At 31.4% G+C, this 24,925-nt stretch overlaps 1 protein-coding gene across 1 annotated transcript in view; it reads right to left on the bottom strand.

The window, feature by feature from the left end:
- Positions 1–571: 571 nt before the first annotated feature.
- LOC145295836 (QRFP-like peptide receptor) overlaps positions 572–24,925 on the bottom strand; it is a 488,459-nt gene continuing 464,105 nt past the window's right edge. Inside the window, exon 3 of the mRNA XM_080141546.1 lies at positions 572–3,126. Coding sequence (XP_079997672.1) covers positions 2,755–3,126 — 372 coding nt within the window. The 3' untranslated portion in view covers positions 572–2,754. The remainder of the gene's footprint in view (positions 3,127–24,925) is intronic.

Here is a 24,925-nt window from a genome sequence, read left to right as displayed (position 1 = left end):
TGAATTAAATAAAAATAAATGTAAATTAAATAACCAAATAACTGTCATCTAGGCTTCAACCTCTGTCCCATCGACGAGATGTTGCATCCCTCTGCCTGTTCTACAAATACTTTAATAGTGAATGCTCTGACGAACTGCAAACACTTGTACCTCCCCGACGTAACTACTACCAACAAACCCGACAAGCTACTAAGTCTCATCCCTTTACAGTAGAGATCCCTAGGTGCAAGAAAGCCTTTTACTCCAATAGTTTCTTCCCCAGAACTGCGGGTCTTTGGAACTCCCTTCCGGGATTCTGCTTTCCCAACTGCAATGATATGCAGAAGTTCAAGTGTAATGTTAACAAACATCTTTCTACTCTTCTCCCTTCATAATGACCCCGCTAATTAATTCCCTAATAGTAGCCCCCTGCTTCAAAGTGGCACTGTGCCTTGTTTGGGGTGAAAATTGAATAATAAAAAAAAAATGATGTACGTGAAACTAAAATATATCTTCTTGGTCTTCTGGCTAGGATCCAAGGATAGTATTTTTTTTTACACAGTAATCACCACTTATCAAGGCCCGGAAGCCACTCAGGGATAAGGGTTGTTGCAAGTACATTACGTTAGTGTGGAGATTTGATGAAGTGTTTACTTAAGGGGGCGGTTCATTAGGAATCTGTTAACATTGAACTTGAAGACATCTAAGTTGTAGTCTGGTGGGAAGCAGGCAGACGGAACAGAGTTCCACAGGCGTGCAGTTCTAAGAAAGAAGCTTTGTTCATGGAATCCGCGTTTTGATTTAGGCACAGATATAGAGTGGGGGAAATTTTTCACAGTGGATTCAGCTAGACGGGTGTTTTTCGTGAAAGATTGGCGAGGGGGGACCAGAGATTGGAGTTCAAACGAGCACCTGCCATGCAAATAGCGATAAAACAAGGATAGTATCTGTCTCGTCTAAAGATAGTACAATGATATCATGGGCTTCCGTTCGCGCCGGGCGTCCACGCAATAGAAATATGTCACAGACTCCTATAAGGATATTGGAGATTATATATTCTGACACTACATTAACCAGATTACTTAAATACTTTTACAGTTTTAACAAAAGGAGTACAATAATATCGCGGGGTCTCCATTCACGCTGGACGTCCGAAGAATGCCCAGCAGCAATATATTACGTATGAAAGATGCAGCTGTGAATCTTCCACAGGTCCCGCTAATTTACAATGAATATTTAGTTTTATTTATTAAATTATTTTTAAAGTAATAAAGAGACGATAGCGAAGTGGTTAACGTGACAGACTTTAAAACATAGATATGCCAAATTCGAATCCAATTCGTTCCACAGAAACACTTTTATCGAACCAACAGCTGACCTTGTAATTAATCTTTTAGAGAGAAGGTAAATATAATTTAGAAAGTGTTTCTTTATAAAGGATGTAAATTGATTAATTAAACAGTTTAGACTTTCGTTTTATTTGTTCAAAACTATTTAGGTGACATGTATTTTCACATTAGCAAGGAAGAGAGAAAGGCAGGCAAAACAATTTTCTATAGATTCTTGTTTAGTTTAGAACGTAATAGGATACGTTTTTCATGGCGGGGTTATTGTAAACAAACGCCACGGTTTCAACTAATAACACGAGCACCGAATCGATAGTCTCTGTAGATAAATTTATATCATCAAGATTTGCCATAAAAATCCGCATTTGGGGATGTGGTTAAGCATAAATTTGAACACTAAGATACCAAACAAAAATACTGTTATTTACTATACAATGTTCTTAATTGATGCTAGTCAGATTATTATTGTCAGAAACTGAACCGATTGCGAGTCTTAGATCAGCAACCTTACTAGCGTCAAAATCTGGTAGTTTACTTACCGACACGATTCTAACATACGAACAAGAAAATGAATCACTAGCACAAATATCACATCAAACTAAATATCGAAAGCCAATAAAATGGTCCAAAATGCTTTAAAATATTTAAAAATGATCCTAACTGACATCAGTTTATATAAATCATGTATAAAATACTAAAATATGCAAAATGATAAACAATTTAATCTTCAACGACAAATATTGAATGCAAAAGTTGTTTTTTTAAAAAATATTTTGGCGGTCATCTTTAAAGAAGAATTTAAAATTTTATATATGAAAAGTTATTTGTGTCGATTGTCATGCTAATATCATGATTTAAAATACCTTTTTGATACACTTGCTTTAGAAAATGCTTAAATAAACGATAGTTGCTTTGATGATCAAATACTATAGTCCTTTGGAAAATAATGACTAACATTAGCAAATCATCTCATTAGACCAACCGACGTGCGTCAATTAGAACAGCTGGTTTTAACCAATCAGAATGCTGGAATTTTAATGAAACCAATCAAAGTTGTCGACGTTTTTCTAATTAGTGGCATTATTGCTTTCCTCAAACGTTGGGCAATCAACGAGATTATCACACAATTCAAGTGTTCACCCTCAATCATGAATAGATAACTACTTTTGTCAATGTTCTGCATGATTCGTTCGACATTAATGACCGGGTTGTAGCGATAAGAAAATAATAAATTACCTCCCTTGATGGATATTATCTCCCTTTGTATAACTGTCTCATGTATAAGATAACTATAATTAGTTATCGGTTTGTTATCGTACGCCATATTACGCTTCATAATCTATATCGTGATCTTACGTTTTTATTACAGGTAATTCCGTTTTCTCATAAATAACAAGTATTGTTTTGTTCTTTCTTTTTTCAGATTCTGTCATATGTCCGCCATGTCGAGGATATTATTTTGCAAGTCTGTATTGCGGGTCTGGGGCAACTCGCAAACGCTACTGCTGCAATGTTCGCTGTAAGTATCCGGCTGTGCTATGTCGGTCAGGACACCTTCCAAGTATTGGTTTTCTATTTGTTTGTGTTGCTGCTGTTGTGGTTGCTGCTGCTGCGGCTTGTATTGTCGACTCTTTTGTGAACTAAGGTTGCTATTCTTGCCTGGCGTTCGCTTCAGAGTGCTAGTCCGTTCAAAGGAGAAACTGTTGGTCCTGCTCATTCGGCTCTCCTGGCTCATTTGTCTGCTACGAGTTCTCGGGAGCTTGAAGGCTTCCTTTCGATGAAGACGGCAGGAACCATACTCCTGAAACGACAAAAACATATATCAACATCGGTTAAGTTATCCAGAAAATCATGACTGATTTCAGAAAAGCATTCATTCAAAAAGGTCATGCGGAACCCAATTATTGCGATTTACCGCCTTCTCAGTTTCTTTTCAATAATGTAACCCCATTAAAATACTGACATAAAAAATATAAAGGGGTTTTGTTAAGAAATTTCTTCCGAACTTTTACTGTGAGGAGTATATGGTTATCCTCTATCTTCTTTATTATTAAGGCAATCATTACGACTATGTATACGTAATTTGCATAACATACAGTAAACATATATCAAAATAAGAGAGTCAAATAATTCTCATAATAATAATGATAATAATAATAATAATAATAATAACAACAACAACAACAATAATAATAATAATAATAACAACGACAAAAATAATAATAATAATAATAATAATAATAATAATATTCCCCCCCCCACCAAAAAAAAATCAAACTTGTATTGTCGGCATCAACTGGCGTCACACCAAACAGTCGAGAAGGGTTGACAAGAACAGAAAGACCGAGGACAGGAAACACTAATCATATCTCTACTGCATGAGTCGGTAGAGGAATAAAACCTTAGTGAAATCTATTTCCACCCAAATTCTGAGAAAGACCAATCGTCATTGCCAACGAGAAGTCAATGGGAAGTGGCTATTGTGAGGATGCAAATTCATTCGCAAACGTTTCCAAAATAGATGGAGAGTACTGGAAATCTGGAGAGACTTGTTGTCACTCAGACTACAGGGGAACCGCCAGTTGTTATTAGTGAGCAATCTTATGCTGATCTGTGTGAAAACTCTTAGTGAGTAATAATAACAATAATAGAGAGAGAGAGAGAGAGAGAGAGAGAGAGAGAGAGAGAGAGAGAGAGAGAGAGAAAGAAGACTATGAATTATACATAAGAAACTTAGCATTTTTTAGCTTTTCAAGAAAAAATGTCTTTTAAAACAAAATCGAGGTAAAAAGAACTAAGGATACAGGAGAAATACTCATTCGGACTTTGTGATTCTGAATTTTCTGATTAAGATTGATAATGTCTATTATTTGGTTTGTTCTCTTGTTGAGTGTTACGTCACGGGTCGACCCGTGACGTAACGAATAAAGTGTTACGCAAAATTGAGTTCTATGGGACAATCCCATGCATAGTTGAAGATTCAATCCTTAGTGCAGGCAAATTACTGAAAATTTCTACTTGGGCATAGCCGGCAGAAAGAGAGCAATTAAATAAAGGGTTCCGTTTGAAATATCGTGCAGATACACGAGTTCGACACGATACACCTGAAGGAGATTAAAGGTTAAATCGGCTAAAAGAATGAATGAGTATTACAAAGCTTAACTGATCGTTTTTAATGCCTCCTTGGAAGACTTCCTCGAGAATTGGTGCCCGAATGAATACGAAACAAAAAAGTGACAGCGATCGAAAAGAAAAAAATCACAGATGCTATTTTTGCTACTTTTTTGATTCCGCACGCGCACTTACTGTGACGACTTCACCTTAAGATCCGTTCGTTGAATATTGTGATCTGTATATCCTGTTCTAAATGTCAATCTGTCTTTCATTTGCATATTTGTATTGCACAAAAGTCATCAGCTCAGAGCGCTTTCTACGAATATATGCATTACGTAACAACTGGATATTTTCGTCTTAATATTTCGTTGTCAATGGAACAATGCAAGCACCTTTACTATATGAGTCAAATTTAGTTCGCAGAATTACGTTCATAATGTTGATAAATTTATTACATGACAGGAGCTGCCATTTATATACATTTAACTTAATAAACTAATTCTAAGAAAAATTTTTACATCGAAGTTCAATATATATATATATATATATATATATATATATATATATATATATATATAATCTACTTATATAGAAATATTTACCAGTAAAGTACGATTGATAAATGTAATATGGCAATAATTTTTAAAGAAAATTTGGATTAAACTAAGTCCTCGAAGTTTATTCGAAGACTAGGGGGGGGGGAGAGTGTTCGACCTTGACCGGTCGTAAAATACGATTAAATATATTTTAAAAATATTTTAATTCATACAGATTTCGTTTTTTTTTTAACAGAACCAATATATATATTACATATAGTAGTGACTTCAAAAGTGAAAAAAAAAAAAATAATTTGTGTGCCATCAGGTAGAAAAGAGATCAAAACATTTAGCAATCCGTCCGCATTTCCCCCAGTTTGAAATATCGACAGATAAAAAAGAGTAAAAAATAAACCACTTCAAGCTATGAATGAATTTGCGTAATAGTAATAGAAATAGGCCATCAAGTTTTCATAAACATTTAACATTTAAACCTGTCAACATACTTCTCTATACGTTATTCATCCATCCAAACAAAGATTTTACTCGTTATAAACCACTCTTAATGTATTTCGGCTGCTGCATCTGCTACTAGTCTCTCGCTCCTAGACAAGGTTAAAAAAAGAGTCGCCAATCTGATAGGCCCTGAACTGGCATCTAAGCTTCAGCCTCTCTCCCATCGACGAAGCGTTGCATCCCTCTGCTTGTTCTACAAGTATTTTAATGGTGAATTCTCGTACAAACTGCAGACACTTGTGCCCCCACGACGTAGACACCCTCGACAAACCCGACAGGCAGCTAAATCTCACCCCACATAGTAGAGATCCATTCCAGGTTCCTGCTTCCCTAACTGTACTGACATGCAGAAGTTCAAGTGCAACGTGATCCGACATCTTTCTACCCAAATCCCTACATAGTGCCCCAGTAGTTGCTGCCCCTGATAGTAGCCCCCCCCCACCAAAGTGGCAATGTGTCTTGTTTGGGGTGAAAATGTAATAAAAAAAAAAAAATAATTACTATTCCCTGTTAGTTTCAGTGTTATGTTTAAGCGTTGATTGGTTAAATATTTTCACACAAGCAAACCACATAAGCACATCTACGTTTTTTTTTATTTATATAGAAGAATACTGACTATACATTTTCTTAAAAAGTTCAGAAACTAATTCAGTGTGCGAAGCTCGTATTTTACGTAAATGTGTAATTGTATTTCGGAGTGTATATGATATGTTTAAGTATATGCATATATGTACGTGTATTCTCCACTCTATAAAAAAGACCTATGTGTTAACCCCCCCTCCATATATATATTCGTTGCCCGGTCGTAAAATATGCTTAAATATTATATGTTAATTCATGCAGATTTCGTATATATTATTATAGAGTCAGATGTTTATGGATTATTATATTGCACGTAGGGATTAATACATATAAGGATTAAAAAAAAAATATTTTTAAAAAAACTTGTTACATCAACTAGCATCTAAACTGCAACGCAACCTTATCCGTTAGCGAATGACCTAAATCCATACGTATACAAAAACCGCAAAAATAACTTTGTTTAACAGATAACTTTTAATTAGCGCATACGCAGAAACAACGTGTAGAGCCGACTTATGACAGGCTAAGGCAATGTTTCTTTTTCAATTTTGACCCTTTAGCAGCTGATTTAGTGGTTAAAATCCTAATCCACAGGTCTAAATACCCTATATATCAATTTTCATTTAAACCAAGTATTCAGAAAGGAATTCGGTAGAGACTTTTCGCACACGCATCGATAAGGTCACTTACACACACACACACACACACATATATATATATATGATTGTGTGTGTATGTGTGTGTGTTGTATGCAGTCATACATATTATATATAATGTGTTCATGTTTGTATGTATATATGTATACCTATTGTAATCATAGACATCACGTTGAATCTAATAACTATAACAAATTCTTTAAATTTCGAATTCAATTAGGAAACTAGTTAGAAACTTGTTTATATAAACATGGATATAGCGATTAAATTTGTGATGCTTAAAAAATCTAATACAACATTATAAGTTCGTTTTATTTAAATTAATACAACTTCAATGTTTAACAAACTAATCCGAATAATTTTAGTTAGTTATGGTAGACATTGGGTCATTCGTACTTTGTTTAAATTGACAAAATAAAATAGCAATAATTTATTAGTTTATAGTATTAATGTTGTTCTTGAGGAATTGATATGTGATTGACGGATGTCTGTATTTTGATTTTGAATGCAAAGCTATTGGATGATGTAAGCTAAATTTATCTTTTATTTCCCTCTTTTTGCATAAATATAGTGACACTAAAAATATAATTAATTTGATTTTCATTCAACGCATTTAGGTATTATAACATTTAATATTGATTATTACATTTAGTTATGATAACATTCAATATTAATTATTACATTTAATTATTATAACATTTAATATTGATTATTACATTAATTATTATTATATTAAATATTGATTATTACATTTTTTTTTACACAGTGATCACCACTTATCAAGGCCCGGAAGCCACTCAGGGATAAGGGTTATTGCACGTACATTACGTTAGTTTGGAGCATTGATGAAGTGTTTACTTAAGGGGACGGTTCATTAGGAATTTGGTAACATTGAACTTGAAGACATCCACGTTGTAGTCAGGTGGGAAGCAGGCAGACGGAACAGAGTTCCACAGGCGTGCAGTTCTAAGAAAGAAGCTTTGTTCATGGAATCCACGTTTTGATTTAGGCACAGATAAAGAGGGGGGGAATTTTTCACAGTGGATTCAGCTAGACGGGTGTTTTTCGTGAAAGATTGGCGAGGGGGGACCAGAGATGGAGTTCAGACGAGCACCTGCCATGGAAATAACGATAAAACAAGAATAGGCTCGCAACGTCTCTTATGTGGGAGAGAGGTTGCAGAGTAGAGAAAAGGGCATCCCCCACGAAGCCACAAAGTCTATTTTGTACTCTGTCAAGGCAGGATAGGCTGTTTTTTGCAGCTTCTGCCCAGATATGGCAACAGTATTCCATCCTTGGACGTACTTGGCTTTTATATAGATAGAGAATTGCATCAGTAGTGAGATATCTTCTGGAGCGGTAGAAGGATCCCACCATCTTTCCAGCGACCTTGACAACGGACTTGATGTACGTGTTCCATTTCAGATCAGGAGTAAAGGTCAAACCCAGAAGCTTGTCAAAACACGGGCCTCACCCAGACGAGATCAATCCATCACAATTGATGCCAGATGGGGATCAGAGCGTTGATGATGTAAGGATAGGAGTTTGGTTTTGGATGCATTAAAGGTAACCAGCCACATCTTCCCCCAGTGAACCACGCGCTCGAGATCAGAGGAGAGAGAATCAGAGAGAACTTTGTCATTTACAGCCTTTGATGTGTTGCCGTAGATGGTCGTGTCATCAGCATAGATGTCAACGAATGATTTAAGTATGTGTTTAGGGAGGTCATTGATGTAGATCAGGAAGAGAGTTGGGCCTAGGATTGACCCCTGAGGGACTCCAGCATTTATATTGCAGGCCTTCGATTTTTGTCCATCTACCACTATTCTTATGAGCCTATCGGAGAGAAATGATTTAATGATTGAGAAAACATTTCCAGTTATACCGTAGCTGGAAATCTTGTGAAGTAGACCCTTATGCCATACCTTGTCGAAGACCTTTGATATGTCAAGAGCAATTGCCCTAGAAAGGAAGCCTTTGTCAAGAGATTCACTAATCCTGTGGGATATAACCGTCAGCACATCTGCGGTAGATCTTGCAGAGCGGAAACCATATTGTGTGTCACTAAGAAGGTTATTCCTGCTGAGGTGGTTGACTATTTCTCTATTTAATATTGATTCCAGCAACTTACTCATAACACACAGGAGACTTATATGTCTGTACTGAGAGGGAGATGACTTATCACCTGAATTCTTAAATACAGGGCAAACTGATGAGGTTTTCCAGGGAGTCAGAAAGCACTTCTCCTTAGAGGCAGCACTTAAACAGTTTCGTAAGTATGGGAGCAAGTTCTAGTTTAAGCTTTTTTAACACTATAATTGGGATGCCATCAGGGCCAGTTGCTTTACTGGAATCTAGGTTCTTGATTAGCTTGGCGACCTCATGCACGGATATTTGTATGTTACCTAGCTTGTTCTGTGTTATAGGAGGAAATATGGGGAGTTGATGGCCTTCGTCGCATAGGGTAGAATTAGCTGCAAAGTTCTTTGCAAATAGTTTGGCCTTGTCTGACGCTGACGAGATGACCTCAGGTCCATTGATAATGGTTGGGATAGAACGCACACTTCTGTTCAGGATCCTATTTGTTATTTGCCAAAACTGGTGGGAACCAAGCCGCTGATCAGCTACCTTGGATTTAACAGACTGGGCATATAGCTCTCTTGCATTTTTTATTACTCTTTTACAGTGGTTGCTGGCAGTCCTGAAAGCAGCTTTAGTCTCAGTGCATCTATTACGTTGGTAGCTATGGAAAAAGAGATTTCTGTGCACGATAGCAGCAGCACATTCTGGGGAGAACCATGGCTAGCTGTTAGGTTTTTGTTGGAATTTTTTAGATGGTATGAATTTGTCTATGCCTACAATTAACCATTCGGTCAGATCTGATACTATAGAGGACACTTCCTTTTTAAACATGGAGTGCAGAGGTAAATCAGATATGAATGTACGGAAGCTATCCCAGTCAGCCATAGAGTATCGGTATACAGTACGGTGGAGGGGTACGTCTGGGGGCATCTTACATTTCGTTTTTATCTTAACTGATATGACGGAGTGGTCGGAGGATCCTAGAGGAGAATGAACGGAACATGAACATAGTTCAGGAGAAGTTGAGAGAAAAAGGTCTAGGAGGCTTGCATATTGACCGGGTGTATCGGGCACACGGGTGGGTTCACGAACAATCTGAGTGAGGTCATAAGCAATGGCAAAATCATGACAAAACCTCTCCTCATCATCTGTCTTATGTGAATGGGTCAGCCATTCACCGTAATGGACGTTGAAGTCACCAGAGATGTGGATGTTAGCCGAGGGATGTGAAGACAGTATGTGGTCTATTTTCTCAGATATGCTCTTAAAGATAGTAACTCCGCTGTTGTTACATTTAATTATTATAACATTTAATATTGATTATTACATTAAATTATTACAACATTTTATATTGATTATTACATTTAATTATTATAACATTTAATATTAATTATTACATTTAGTTTTTATAACATTTAATATTAATTATAACATTTAATTATTATAACATTTTATATTAATTATTGCATTTAGTTATTATAACAGTTAATATTGATTATCACATTTAATTATTATAATATTTAATATAAATTACTACATTTAGTTATTATAACATTTGATATTGATTATTACATTTAATTATTATAATATTTAATATTGATTATTGCATTTGGTTATTATAACATTTTATATTAATTATTACATTTAGTTATTATAACATTAAATATTGATTATTATATTTAATTATTATAACAATAATATTAATTACTACATTTAGGTATTATAACATTTGATATTGATTATTACATTTAATTATTATAATATTTAATATTGATTATTGCATTTGGTTATTATAACATTTTATATTAATTATTACATTTAGTTATTATAACATTAAATATTGATTATTATATTTAATTATTATAACATTAATATTAATTACTACATTTAGGTATTATAACATTTAATATTGATTATTGCATTTAATTATTATAACATTTAATATTAATTACTACATTTAGTCATTATAACATTTAATATTAATTATTACATTTTATTATTAAAACATTTAATATTAATTATTACATTTAATTATTATAATATTTAATATTGATTATACATTAAATTATTATAACATTTAATATTAATTATTACGTTTAGTTATTATAACATTTAATATAATTATTACATTTAGTTATTATAACATTTAATATTAATTACTAAATTTAGTTATTATAACATTTAATATTAATTATTACATTTTATTATTATAACATTTAATATTAATTATTACATTTAATTATTATAATATTTTATATTGATTATACATTTAATTATTATACCATTTAATATTGATTATTACATTTAATTATTATAACATTTAATATTAATTATTACATTTAGTTATTATAACATTTAATATTAATTATTACATTTAATTATTATCACATTTAATATCAATTATTACATTTAAATATTATAATATTTAATATTGATTATACATTTAATTATTATAACATTTAATATTCATTATTACATTTAGTTATTATAACATTTAATATTGATTATTACATTTAATTATTATAACATTTAATATTAATTGGTACATTTAGTTATTATAACATTTAATATTAATTATTACATTTAATTATTATAATATTTAATATTGATTATTACATTTAGTTATTATAACATTTAATGTTAATTATTACATTTAGTTATAATAACATTTAATATTAATTATTACATTTAGTAATTATAACATTAAATATTGATTATAAAATTTAATTATTATAACATTTCATATTGATTATTACATTTAATTATTATAACATTAAATATTAATTATTACATTAAATTATTATAACATTAAATATTTATTATTACATTAAATTATTATAACATATAATATTTATTATTACATTAAATTATTATAACATTAAATATTTATTATTACATAAAATTATTATAACATTAAATATTAATTATCACATTAAATTATTATAATATTTAATATTTATTATTACATTAAATTATTATAACATTAAATATTAATTATTACATTAAATTATTATAACATTTAATATTTATTTTTACATTAAATTATTATAACATTAAATATTAATTATTACATTAAATTATTATAACATTAAATATTAATTATTACATTAAATTATTATAACATTAAATATTAATTATTACATTAAATTATTATAACATTTAATATTTATTTTTACATTAAATTATTATAACATTAAATATTTATTATTACATTAAATTATTATAACATTAAATATTAATGATTACATTAAATTATTATAACATTTAATATTAATTATTACATTAAATTATTATAACATTTAATATTTATTATTACATTAAATTATTATAACATTAAATATTAATTATTACATTAAATTATTATAACATTTAATATTTATTATTACATTTAATTATTATTAAATTAAATATTAATTATTACATAAAATTATTATAACATTTAATATTGATTATTACATTAAATTATTATAACATTTAATATTAATTATTACATTAAATTATTATGACATTAAATATTAATTATTACATTAAATTATTATAAATTTTTTAATGATTGATTATTACATTTAATTATTTCAACATTTCATAATGATTAATAAATTATATTTATTATAACATTATATAGTGATTATTACATTTCATTATTATAATATTTTATATTGATTATTACATTTAGTTTTTATAACAGTTAATATTGATTATTACATTTAATTATTATAACATTTAAAATTGATTATTACATTTAGTTATTTTAACATATAATATTGATTATTACATTTACGTATCATAACAGTTTATATTGATTATTATACTTAGTTATTATAACATTTAATATTGATTATTACATTTGATGATTACAGTTTATATTGGTTACTACATTTAGTTTAACATTTAATATTGATTATTCCATTTAATTATTATAATATTTAGTTACATCATTTCATATTGATTATTACATTTTTCGAGTAAAACGATACGACCGACTAACATACATAATGATATAAACGAAATTTATGCTCACTCGATCGCATTCGACATATAAGTTAGTATTGCTGAAGCGCTCCTGCTTCATTATCGGGCATGCAATAGAAGTTTACGTAGAAATTAATTCTCTTGTGCGATGATTGATTTTAAAATACAATTGGAAATGAAAGGAAATTACTACGTAACATCAAATGCACCCAACAAAATAAAAAAAAACAAACACACAAACACATATATTAACAAAACTTTTATGAGGACACATTTTGTCAAGATTAAAAAAAGCAATCAATGTAAAAGATATTTTAAATCAATAAATGTAAAATGAAAGTAAAATTCTGGAATTTCGAGCAAACTCAGAATCATTTTTTTAATTAATAGGTTACACTTTAATATTATATTATAATAGAGTTTTGGTGTCTGTCTGTCTGTAATCAATATTCGGAAAATCTGTTTTATATTTAATATATTTAGGAATGCTCAAGGTTTTTTGTTTTTAGCCATATACAGATAATATCGCTTAAGTGGTCTGGGACAGAGAATATGATTGCTACAAAGCACTTAGTTGTCCTGCGGACAATGGTAATTTAGTATATCTTTATATCCAAATAATTAATAAATAATAATATATGTATCTATCTATCTATCAATTTTCGACAACTGCCAGAGGAATTTATATTCATTTAAGCTACATTGAACTTCTCCAATCGGATTATTTCTCACTCTGCAATCCTCTTTCGCGTTCCACTGACTTTGAAATTATGAGTATTTGTTTTTTTTTCTAAATAATTCATTGTCTTTTTGGATTTACATAGAGTTTGGCTTTATGCATTTTGGAACTTCTACTCCAGTTTTCCATTCATTTCTCCTTATTTTCACTCATTTTTCATAATAATTTGCGAACGTCTTTCTTTCTTCTGAAAAGAAGAATAGTATTCTTTGAAATTCCGCGGAATAAGGATTTTTTAAAATTGCTTTTGGAGTATTCTGTCGAACAATTAATTTACTGGTAAATTTTTATTTATATTCTTGATTTCTTTGTTTTATATATATATATATATATATATATATATATATATATATATATATATATATATATATAAATACGTAATCCTGTCTGTTTGTTTGTTTGTTCACAATTTGATTAATATATACAAAACTTCCTGCTGAAAACGGTTATCTTTATAAATTTTTTTTACTATAAGATTTTCTATATAAATAAATAGCATCACGATCAATATATATACACTATATTGAAGGCAATGTACATAATAGAACTAATCTAATTGGCATATTATATTAAAGAAAATCTTTTTAAATAATTCGCTCAATTAAAATTTCTGATTATAGTAATGTAATTCATGTAATTGTTCTATTTAAGAGTATTATTTAAAGTTGATTTATTTAAATTATTTTAATTCAAGTTATTTTGTACTATTTGCTAAACTGGCACATTTTAAGTAATTTTCACTGATATTTCACTTCCGGTTATGAACGGATATAGTTTTTAACCAAATCGAGTGATATGGTGATAAAATGATTTGTTTTAATTGTTTATTTTCAATAAATGTAAAAGTTACAAATATTGATAAAAAAAAATAATTAGGCTAAGGATGATTTTATTTTTCGACAAAATATTTTAAATCGTTAGCCTTCTATTAAAGTCTCGGCTATAAATGTCGATTCATTGTAAGATGTGAGCACGTTTACCAAAAGGTTAAAATTTATTTCCTACGGACGATTTTAAAATCATTTTTCAACTATTCACTTGACTGTCTGAATTTTATTATCGTTTCCATAATACTTTGAAAAGAAACAAGGTAAAGTAATGCTTTTTATATCAGATATATTCCTACGCGTTTTTTTTCCACTTTTTTTTTCTTCGATTTTCTTTTGAGAAAGATCTTATGTTTTCCTGTCTGGGTAATTGATTTAGTTGATAATATATATTTGTGTGGGGGAGTTTCAACGTAATTACGTTTTTTTTTTCGGGGAAAGGGGGTGTCGCTTTATGTCTCAGCGTCACTCAAAGAAAAATAATTGCAGAAGTACAAAAATGCGGGTGTTTTTATCTGTTTAGTACTTCTGTAATTTACGAACCGTGCTATTTTTTAGATATGATTTACAAGTGTAATTCAATTTTTGCCGTATCTTTTGTTTATTAAATTTTTATGTGAAAGTCCTTCCTTTATTAAAAATGGGGTATTTTTTATATACACAACCAAGCATAGTTTATCCGCAAAAATCCTAATTTACATTTTTGGGAGCAACACAAAATGAAAACGGACTTGTACAGTTTTTTTTTACGTAATGTAGAACTTTTGTTTACATTTTTACCAGTGGTACAAGAAATGTCGTTTACCCAGAAGTTTTGGTTTCGAACCTGTAATTACATAAATATTAAAAGAATGCCAATTAGTATTGTGTAATACAAATATATCCGTAGCAAAGCTCGGGTAAATCGGCTAGTATATATATATATATATATATATATATATATATATATATATATATATATATGTATAACTACTCCATTTGCTCACATAAAATTAATATACGAAAGTATAAATTTATGCGTAAACTTTAAGTATTTACTTCAAAAGTGCTCAATACGTAGGTAGAGCTAGTTTGTTATTTATAAAATATATAAGCTACATTTAATATTCCGCGTAAACCTGAAGAATCCTAGAGTGGATGAAACACGGAATATTCAGTGTAACTTAATCGCCATATATATAGTTTATAAATTACTATATATACATATACATATATATATATATATATATATATATATAAAGATAATAATAAATAGGATAGATATATAATAATATGTAGTAATAAATCGTGATATATAGTGATAAATAGTAAGATTATAAATCTAGAAGCAAAATAGTTTTAAGGCTCCTACAATTCATACTAAAATTGTCTGCAAGGTGATGTAGTTAATAAAGCACTTGGTAAAATTTTGTTGTTAGTTACACTCTTCTGGATGTCGAAGGATCAATCCATAGTGCGGGCGACACTCAAGAATACAATTGCAAATTAATTAGGACTTCTACCCAGTCATGGATCGAGAACAGCTGTGGATTAAATAAAAGGGTTCGTTCGAATTTCTGTTGAGATTCTCAAGTTCGACATACAGTGAAGATATGACATTTAAATGATCACTGTAATACATTGTTCTATTATTGAAGAAAGCCTGATGTGATTTGCTTCAAGAATTCCTACAGCGCCAAAGTTAGCCTAATCGTCGCCATCCGAGAAATTATAAGAAAGGAAAAATTGGAGACGATAGAATGCATGGAACTACCCAACCAAACAGAAATAGGTGAACAAAACACTTATACATACTTGGGAATTCGGAAAGGAGACGCCAGCAAAACCACAGAAATCAAAGAGAGAATCACAAAGGAATACCGCAGGAGAACAAGAAAACTAGAAACTAAATTATATAGCAGAAACCTAATAAAAGGTATAAATACATGGGTAGTATCACTAGTATCACTAGTATCACTAGTAAGATCCTTTGGACCGTTAATATGGTGGATAACAGAAGAACTTAGACAGCGCGATCAGAAGACCAGGAAACTCATGACACCCAAAGGACGATGTTGACTGACTCTACGTGAAAAGGAATAACAGCGAGACAGGACTGGTTTGTGAATGACACACACACAAATATATATATATATATATATATATATATATATATATATATAAATATATGGCAATGCATATATACATCATACATACATACTTAGAGAAAGAGAAAGAAAGAAAGAGAGAGTGAAATAAAGTAAGAGTGTGAGAATTGTGGATCCATCCCTGTCCAACAATATCAGTACTTAATTGAAGCCAATAGATTCAAAGGATTTAAGTCATCATGGCAGATTGCATAATCTGCGAGAGTCTCGCGCTGTTAAAAATAAGAAATTCGAGCAAATTGACTATTATTCTGAACGCAGGGTAAAATTAGCCAGATTATTGGACAAGAAAAGAAATGTGTGACCAATTATAATCAGAAGGTTGGAGTGAATTCCCAAAAGCCCGAGTAAAGGAAATTTGAATAGTACGTCAAAATGACATCATTGTACCATTAAGAAGACCTTATATTATGTGAAAATCTGCTTTCATTGTGATGTTGCAAAACCTTGGCAAAGTTACAAAATAATATTAAACGGTTCACGCGAAAATGTATTTGATACTACCATTACTGCTGCCGCCGCAGCTCTTTCTACTGCCAATAATAATGATGAGAAAGAGAAGGAATAAGAAGAAACAGTAGAATAAAGAAGTAGAGAAGGAGGTAAAGAAGTAACGACCACTAATTAGATCGGCATTCAAGCATACCTCAACTGCGGAGAGTACTTAGGAAGGCTTATTGTCACTCAGAATCCAGAGAAAGCTAATCGGCATTTCTTGTGTGAACATTTTTCTGTGATAGCACAAAATTATTTTCAACAATCATCGAAAGGAGCGAAGACTACTTGACATCCGAGAAAACTTGCGGCAGTCAGATTCTAGGGGCATCATATATATACATTGTTACTTGTAGCAAATACCTGATCATTGCAGGCATGAAAACTGTTAGAAAATAAATAATTAAATAAATAAATACATAAATAATAATAACCAAGATAACTGAAACTGAAAAATTGTAAATTAATTACACCCCCTCTCCTAAAAATGTACTCCACTGGATAAGAGAACTTGGATTTTGGGGAGGCTTCTTGCCACTTAAATTACAGTGAAGAACAATGGTCATTGTCAGCGAGAAATCAATAGCAAAGGTTATCGACAGAGGTGGAGCGTATTAAAAATTTTGGGGGACTTATTGTTACTTGGATTCCAGGATTCACCATTATATATTAATTAGCTTCAGTTTGTGTCCATCCGTTACACCTTTGCATTGTATTGCCTTCTATTAAAAAAACCTTTATATGCAAATTAAACAACGTTTCAAGCAAAGCACATTAACATCTTACTACTACTACTACTACTACTACTACTACTACTACTATTACTAATACTAATAATAATACTACTAATAATAAACAACTTTTATAGGTAGAATTATTAGTTGTATACTTTCCTATAGTTCACTCAGCACTAAAAAGTTCGTTACGTACATCTTGTGCAATTATGTTAAATTTTTTAGAGTCTATGAAAAAATTATTGCTATTATAAATAGTAATACTAGAAGTAGTTTTAGCAGTCGTAGCAGTAATAATAATATTAAATAGCAATTCTCACTCGCTTGTCACACTTGGAAGCTGAATGATGATCCTTTGAGAGATTTAATAAAATTCTGACGGATAGTTTTGAGAACCTGTAAATGGCCACCAAACAGAGAACTACTCAATTACAGCATTGATCTTAATCTTTCAACGGAATTTGCAATTCTTTTCTGATTTTGTCAAATAGAATCGGATGTAGAATAGGATAGTTCTTATAGTCGGTTATTCATAAGAATCAAACTTTATTAGTTACTTAATGCATCTAGACCTTATACTAGTGTACTTTTCCATTTTCCAATCATGTATCTCCGAGGCGTGTATAAACACCTAACTAGCACCGTAATCCTCATTGTTGTCTCCGCCATGCCCACAGACACACGAGACTTTTTTTAAATGGAAGTATTTTTAGACTTTTAGATTTTGACAGAAATACAAAGTGATATACTTCACGCTGTTGCTCACTGTGTTAGGGAGATAAATATACAGAAACGGCTTATGCCACCATTTTATGCCACGTAATGCTGCGCACTCGCGTAAGTTTTCGAGACCTGACAGCTTTTTTCTAGCTATACCGTTCGACCGTCGTACGGGGAAAAAAACCAGGAAACACCTTTTCAAGAAATCATATTTTTAACTTTTCACCCTTTATTTCTCAATCATTCTTTCCTCCTAAGTACTTTCATATGTAACAGGGTCATTAAAAATCGCATGCATCTAGGATTTCACGGACAATTTCTCTTTTCTTCTTTTCGGTTACCTTCTTTTAAATTGCACGTTTTGTCTAAGTATTTACGGTATTTACAAACGCTTGTTTTGGTGTCGCTTCTTAAAATGTAAATTGTAGATTGTACGCTTATATCCATATTGCCACTGCTGCTTTCCTATTATTATATTGGGCTGGTATTCAAGAGAGATTGCGAAACATCATGTTTTATTTTCTACCATTTCCCATGAAAGTAAAACTTTCTACGTGATCATTATAGACTTGGAAAAAAAAATGTCATCTTCAGCATCCGTAAATATAAAAGGATTATTATTGAAGCTGGATTCTGTTTAGAGGAAACAGAGGAAAAGTATAAATAATGTGTGTCTAATTTTAATAAATACACGAGTGCATGGTATTTTGATTAGATTGCATATAAAATAAGAAATTCCACTGCTCAGTTTGTGGAAAACAAGTCAGCTGCAATGCAACATTTTATGGCACTTGCAAACATTAGATACACAAAAAGTTCAGCGTGATTACAAGTAGGTTGAGAGGAGATAACCAGTTTTTGTGCAAGAAATGTAACACCCTTCATACCAATTAATAGAGAATTGCAATTAACAATCAACGGAAGCTTCTATCTCTACGAATTGGAGTAAATTATTGAAATGAAACCTGACCAGTGACATACTTTGATATGAGAATGAAACGATGCATGTGTAATGTGAATTTTGAAGAGATGCTTGAATGTGAGGAGTTGGGAGAAAATGAAATCTGGGCAGTACACCGAGATGTGCGCAGAACAAAAAACATCTTTGGTACTATGTCGTTGAAAGAATGCATGGAAGTTCTTCGGCTTGATATGACAGTTGGGAGAAAGGAGGATAAATAAATACCTGATCAAAGGTAGATAATTTCTTTTTTTTACATAGGCATCACCACTTATCAAGGCCACTCGAGGATAAGGGTTAAAGAGTGTACAGTAGAAATTGGACAATATAGTAACCGTTAGTAATCGGTAAATTTGTAAACTTATAAGGAACGGCTCATCAAAAACTTGAACACAACCATATTGTAGTCCGCCGGAAAGCAGGAAAACGGAAGACAATTCCATAGGCGTGCAGTTCTAAGAAAGAAGCTTTGCTCATGTAACCTACGTTTGAATTTAGACACAGATAAAGAGTGGGGAAATTAGTGATAGTGTTTTCTGCTAGACGGGTGTTTCTTGTGAAAGTTTGGCGAGGGGGGATCATAGAATTGAGCTCATCCGAGCACTTGCCATGAAAATAACGATACATCAGAGACAAACTCGCAACATCTCTTCTGTGAGAAAGAGGTTGCAGGGAAGAGAAAAGGACATCCCCTACAAGGCTACAAAGTCTATTTTGAACTCTATCAAGGCATGATAAGTCCTTTCTAGCAGCTCCTGTCCAGATGTGACAGCAGTACCCCATCCTTGGATGTACCTGGCTCTTATATAGATAGAGAATTGCATCAGTAGTGAGATATCTACTGGATCGATAGAACGATCCCACCATTTTTCCAGCGGCCTTGGCAACGGATTTAATGTAGGCGTTTCATTTAAGATTAGGAGTAAAGGTCAAGCCAAGAAACCTGTCAAAACACGAGGCCTCTCGAAGAGGAGAGCCGTTCATTTCAATTGATGCCAGCTGGGGATCAGAGCGTTGATGATGTAAAGATAAAAGTTTGGTTTTAGATGCATTAAAAGTAACAAACCACCTTCTTTTGGAAGTCAATTGGTAAAATTCGTCAACATATATCAATAAGTAAATCAGACGTAAAACCGATGCTGCTGCTGCTGCTGCTGATGATGATGATGATAATGGACAAGTAATAGAATACAATAAGAATATTTATTGATCGACGTATCTAAGTAAATCTAATAATACGAGGCATGACGCACCGGCAAAATAAGTATCGACCTTTAAACAGTTATTACAATAACAGCTCGATAAAATTGAATTAATTAATTTTGTTTTAATTTATTAAGGTCGCATTTTGTGAATTAATTAATATAAAATACGCAATTAAATATTATTAATTCAGTGCTAAACTTAAATGTTCAACTGCATTTCCCTTCACTAGGTCATATGTGCTATCTCTAAAAGAGTGTTGTTTTACATCGACTCACGTGTTGGTTTTCCACTAGACATAGTTTATCTTCAAATCGAACAGATATTCTCCCCCACCGCTCCTCAATAATGTATTTATGGTTCGTACTATGCCGGACGTTGAAAAGATTGGACTTCCGGGTCAAACAACAAACCAAAAAAAATTCAATAAGCCAATCATTTAGCATCTTATGTTTTGAATAATACATACGGTTAGGCCATCAGTGAACATCTTATAAATAACTGTGCCTATATGTTTATTGTGGATTTATTCTCCTATCTTAGCAAGCCACACTAGTCTTTCGCTTGAAAATTCTAGAAACCGTTTATATTAAGTATGTGAGATCTTTTTTAAGCAAAAAGAAAATATTGAAGAACTTAATGTAGATTCTATTTGAGTTTTTCCCGTTTTATTTTGTCCCCGCCATATTCTCATTTTCATATTATTTTTAATCGTAAATCGTAATTTCCTATCCTCGATTTAGCTCTATTGAAAAAATTTCTAAATCGTTCAGCTAGACTTTTCATTTTTTCTATATCTTTTATTTATGTTAAACAAATTTAGTAAATATATATATATATATATATATATATATATATATATATATATATATATAATAAATTCCACAGCCAAAAAACGTCGCAACCCACAAGAGTCATGGCAATCAACGAACCGGAAGTCCAAGACTCGAGTTTCGCCCTCATTTGGGCTCATCAGTTAGACACATACGAATTCAGGATTCGAAACCCGAATATATATATATATATATATATATATATATATATATATATATATATATATATATTAATAAATAATAATTATTCTTTTATACCATCAGACACTAGTTTATACTTCCCAAACAGTGTTTATCTTTAAATATTCTTAGAAAGAACTTGATTACTATAATTAAATAATAACTATGCTTTTATACTTTACATGCTTATGCAATTACAAGTGTAAGATGACAATTTCCGGTGGTTGGAAAATTCGAACCCAACTACGAAACCACATTTGTGAAGCCTCTACCTCCGTTTATGTTTGTGTATATATGTGTATGTAATAATCTACATATCTATAAAAGTGAAAGTGTCTGTCTGTGTGTCTGAGTACATTTCCCTACACAATAACTCTGTCAATTTTCAGTCTTCAAACTCGAAATGTAATATACAGTGTATTGAGATCTGGAAAAATCTTTGTAATTAGTTTTCAGAGGCGGGGCAAGATCAGCAAATATACCCTCCTCCTGCAGGACAACGCTCCGGTTCACAACTCACATGCCGCCAGATCAGAAGCACGGGTGTGTGGTTATGAAATCCTCCACGATCCTCCCTACTCTCCTGACTTTGCATCGTCTCACTTTCACCTCTTCCCAGCCATGAAGTTATTTTGAAAGGAAAGCGTTTCCCAGATGATGAAGCCTTGATTTCTGAAGTCACGTCGTGGTTGGAGGACCAACCTGGGATGTTCTACAAAAACAGTCTCTAGAGCTTCATCAAACGATGGGAGAAATGCAGAACTCTGGGTTGTTCCTATGTAGAGAAAGACTAATAACTGTGCCAAGTTTCGTTGCTCTACTGCTATGGGAAGTGGGCCAGGGGCATTACTTATTGCACGTCCCTCGTGTATATATATATATATATATATATATATATATATATATATATAAGCGAGATAAGACAATGATAGAATTCAGATGAAAATCCTGATAGATATTAGTTGAAGCAATACTTTCAAGGAGATCCTAGCCAAAAAGGAAAATCTCAATATTTAAGAATAGAGCAATATATAAGTTTGGTGGTTTAATTTTAAATTCTGATAAAAACAACATATAGAGGCATATATTTGATTTAAGAATTTACTGCTTGACAAAGGAATATATAGAAAGGGTTATTTTAATTTCCTTAATCCATGGATTTTCAACAATGGCTCATATCATCAGAGGAAATGAAATGCAGTTAGCAAAATGTTCGGCGGCGAATGGACGCTATTTTGCAAGCACAATTATTGAAAATAGTTTATTGGTGGTTGTGGATAATTATATGGAGAAAATTATACGAAAAGAAAGAAGTTGATAAAACCTGGGTAGTCCATTATCGGAAGGAGTCCTATGTCATTCGGGGTTACAAATCCGGGTGGGAAGAAAATAAGCCCATGGGAGAAAGTGATATTCCCATATAGCGGAAGCGTACTGCTCAATCCTGATATTTCGAAAAGTATACCGGGCTGTCTTATTCGTTGTTGCGTTGACTGTGTGTTATTTGCTTTGGTCTAAATGTTTTCTCGGTGTCGACAGCGCATATCCGAAATTGGCTGGTTATACCATTCCATTCCATTGTAATTATCCTCCAATTAGCGTCCATTCGTAGCTGAACATTTTGCTAACTGCATTTCATTTTCTCTGATGATGTAAGCCATTGTTGAAAATCTATGGATTAAGGAAATTAAACAACCCTTTCTATATATTCCTTTGTCAAACAATAAATTTTAAATCGAATATATGCCTCTATATATTGTTTTTTTTTTCAGAATTTAAAATTAAACCACGAAACTTATATATATATATATACATATATATATATATATATATATATATATATATATATATATATATATAAGTTAATTATCGTTCTCTTTCTCTCTTTCTCGTCCCTTTCCTCTCTCTCTGTATATATATATTTATTTTAAAATAAAAATATGATGAAAACCTTTAAAAAAAACCCACAATTGTTGATGGCTACACTCTTTTAAATATACATTTTTTCTCTCGTTGGAACTACACAACCATCACTTTAAATATATATATATATATATATATATATATATATATATATATATATATATATATATATATAACTCCCTATTATTTAGTGCTTGTAATATATTACTAAAACATATTTTTTTCACAAAAATAATATAAGAAAGTGTCTATTATGAAGTTTTATTTAGAACTCAGTATGGATGCCAACATTAGTTACTAGCTTTTCAATACCCCTGACTACCGCGTCTGCTGATTTTACAATGATTATTTTCTTTTTTTTTTTTAATTATGTCAAAATTTGGAGTTTTGGGTTTATGAAATGGATAGATTGGCAGATGATTGGCAATGTATGAGGGAATTTATATTGTATTCATATATTTATAATGTGTTCATATATTTATAATGTGTTCATATATTTATATTGTGTTCATATATTTATAATGTTCATATATTTATATTGTGTTCATATATTTATAATGTTCACATATTTATATTGTGTTCATATATTTATAATGTGTTCATATATCACAAATGCAAAACATTAACTATGAGGGGATTTATAATGTTCATATATCACAAACGCAAAACATTAACTATGAGGGGATTTATAATGTTCATATATCACCAACGCAAAACATTAACTATGAGAGGATTTATAATGTTCATATATCACCAACGCAAAACATTAACTGACCCAGAAAACAGCGTTTTTACATTGTGTTGTGGAGACGCCCACTAATTAGCATACGTGGGTGAAAAGATATAGTTAAAGGTATCAAGTCAGCAAGACCGAGGAGCTGTGTTCGAACCCCGGACAGGCAAGACGCATGTGCCGGCTGCTCCATGAAAGACTTTAACACGCCCTCTGCCGGACAATCTCCCAACTGCACCTTTGTAAATATGTATTATCTTTTCGTCTTAATATATTTGCTTTACCTTTACTTTCTGCGTTCGTGTTGTTATTGATACAGACACAACAGTGGCGACGGGATTTCGAAAAAAGATTTACGCGTGAGAAAATCTATCAAACTCTACAGTGGTATTCGGGAAATACTTACTCGTCAAAGATTGAAAAAAAAAATCATTCGGGAATTCAATGTTTAAAACGCAGCAACTATGAAATTGTCGAACGCGATATACTTGCAAAACACCAAGCTTTTTTTTTGTGACTACTTGAAAAGGAAATTCAAAACCCGGGACACTTGAAAAAAAAAAAAAAAAAAAAAAAAAAAAACAGCAAGCACTTTATTTCAAAGTGCCTATGAGAAAAAAAAAAACTTGAAAGTTGCAGTAACCCTT

Source organism: Euprymna scolopes, chromosome 16 (genome assembly GCF_053919585.1).
Source record: "Euprymna scolopes isolate OS-2025 chromosome 16, ASM5391958v1, whole genome shotgun sequence".
Lineage (NCBI taxonomy): Eukaryota > Metazoa > Mollusca > Cephalopoda > Sepiida > Sepiolidae > Euprymna > Euprymna scolopes.
Note: the sequence above shows the minus strand (reverse complement) of the source record. Positions and strands in the feature narration are given on the sequence as shown.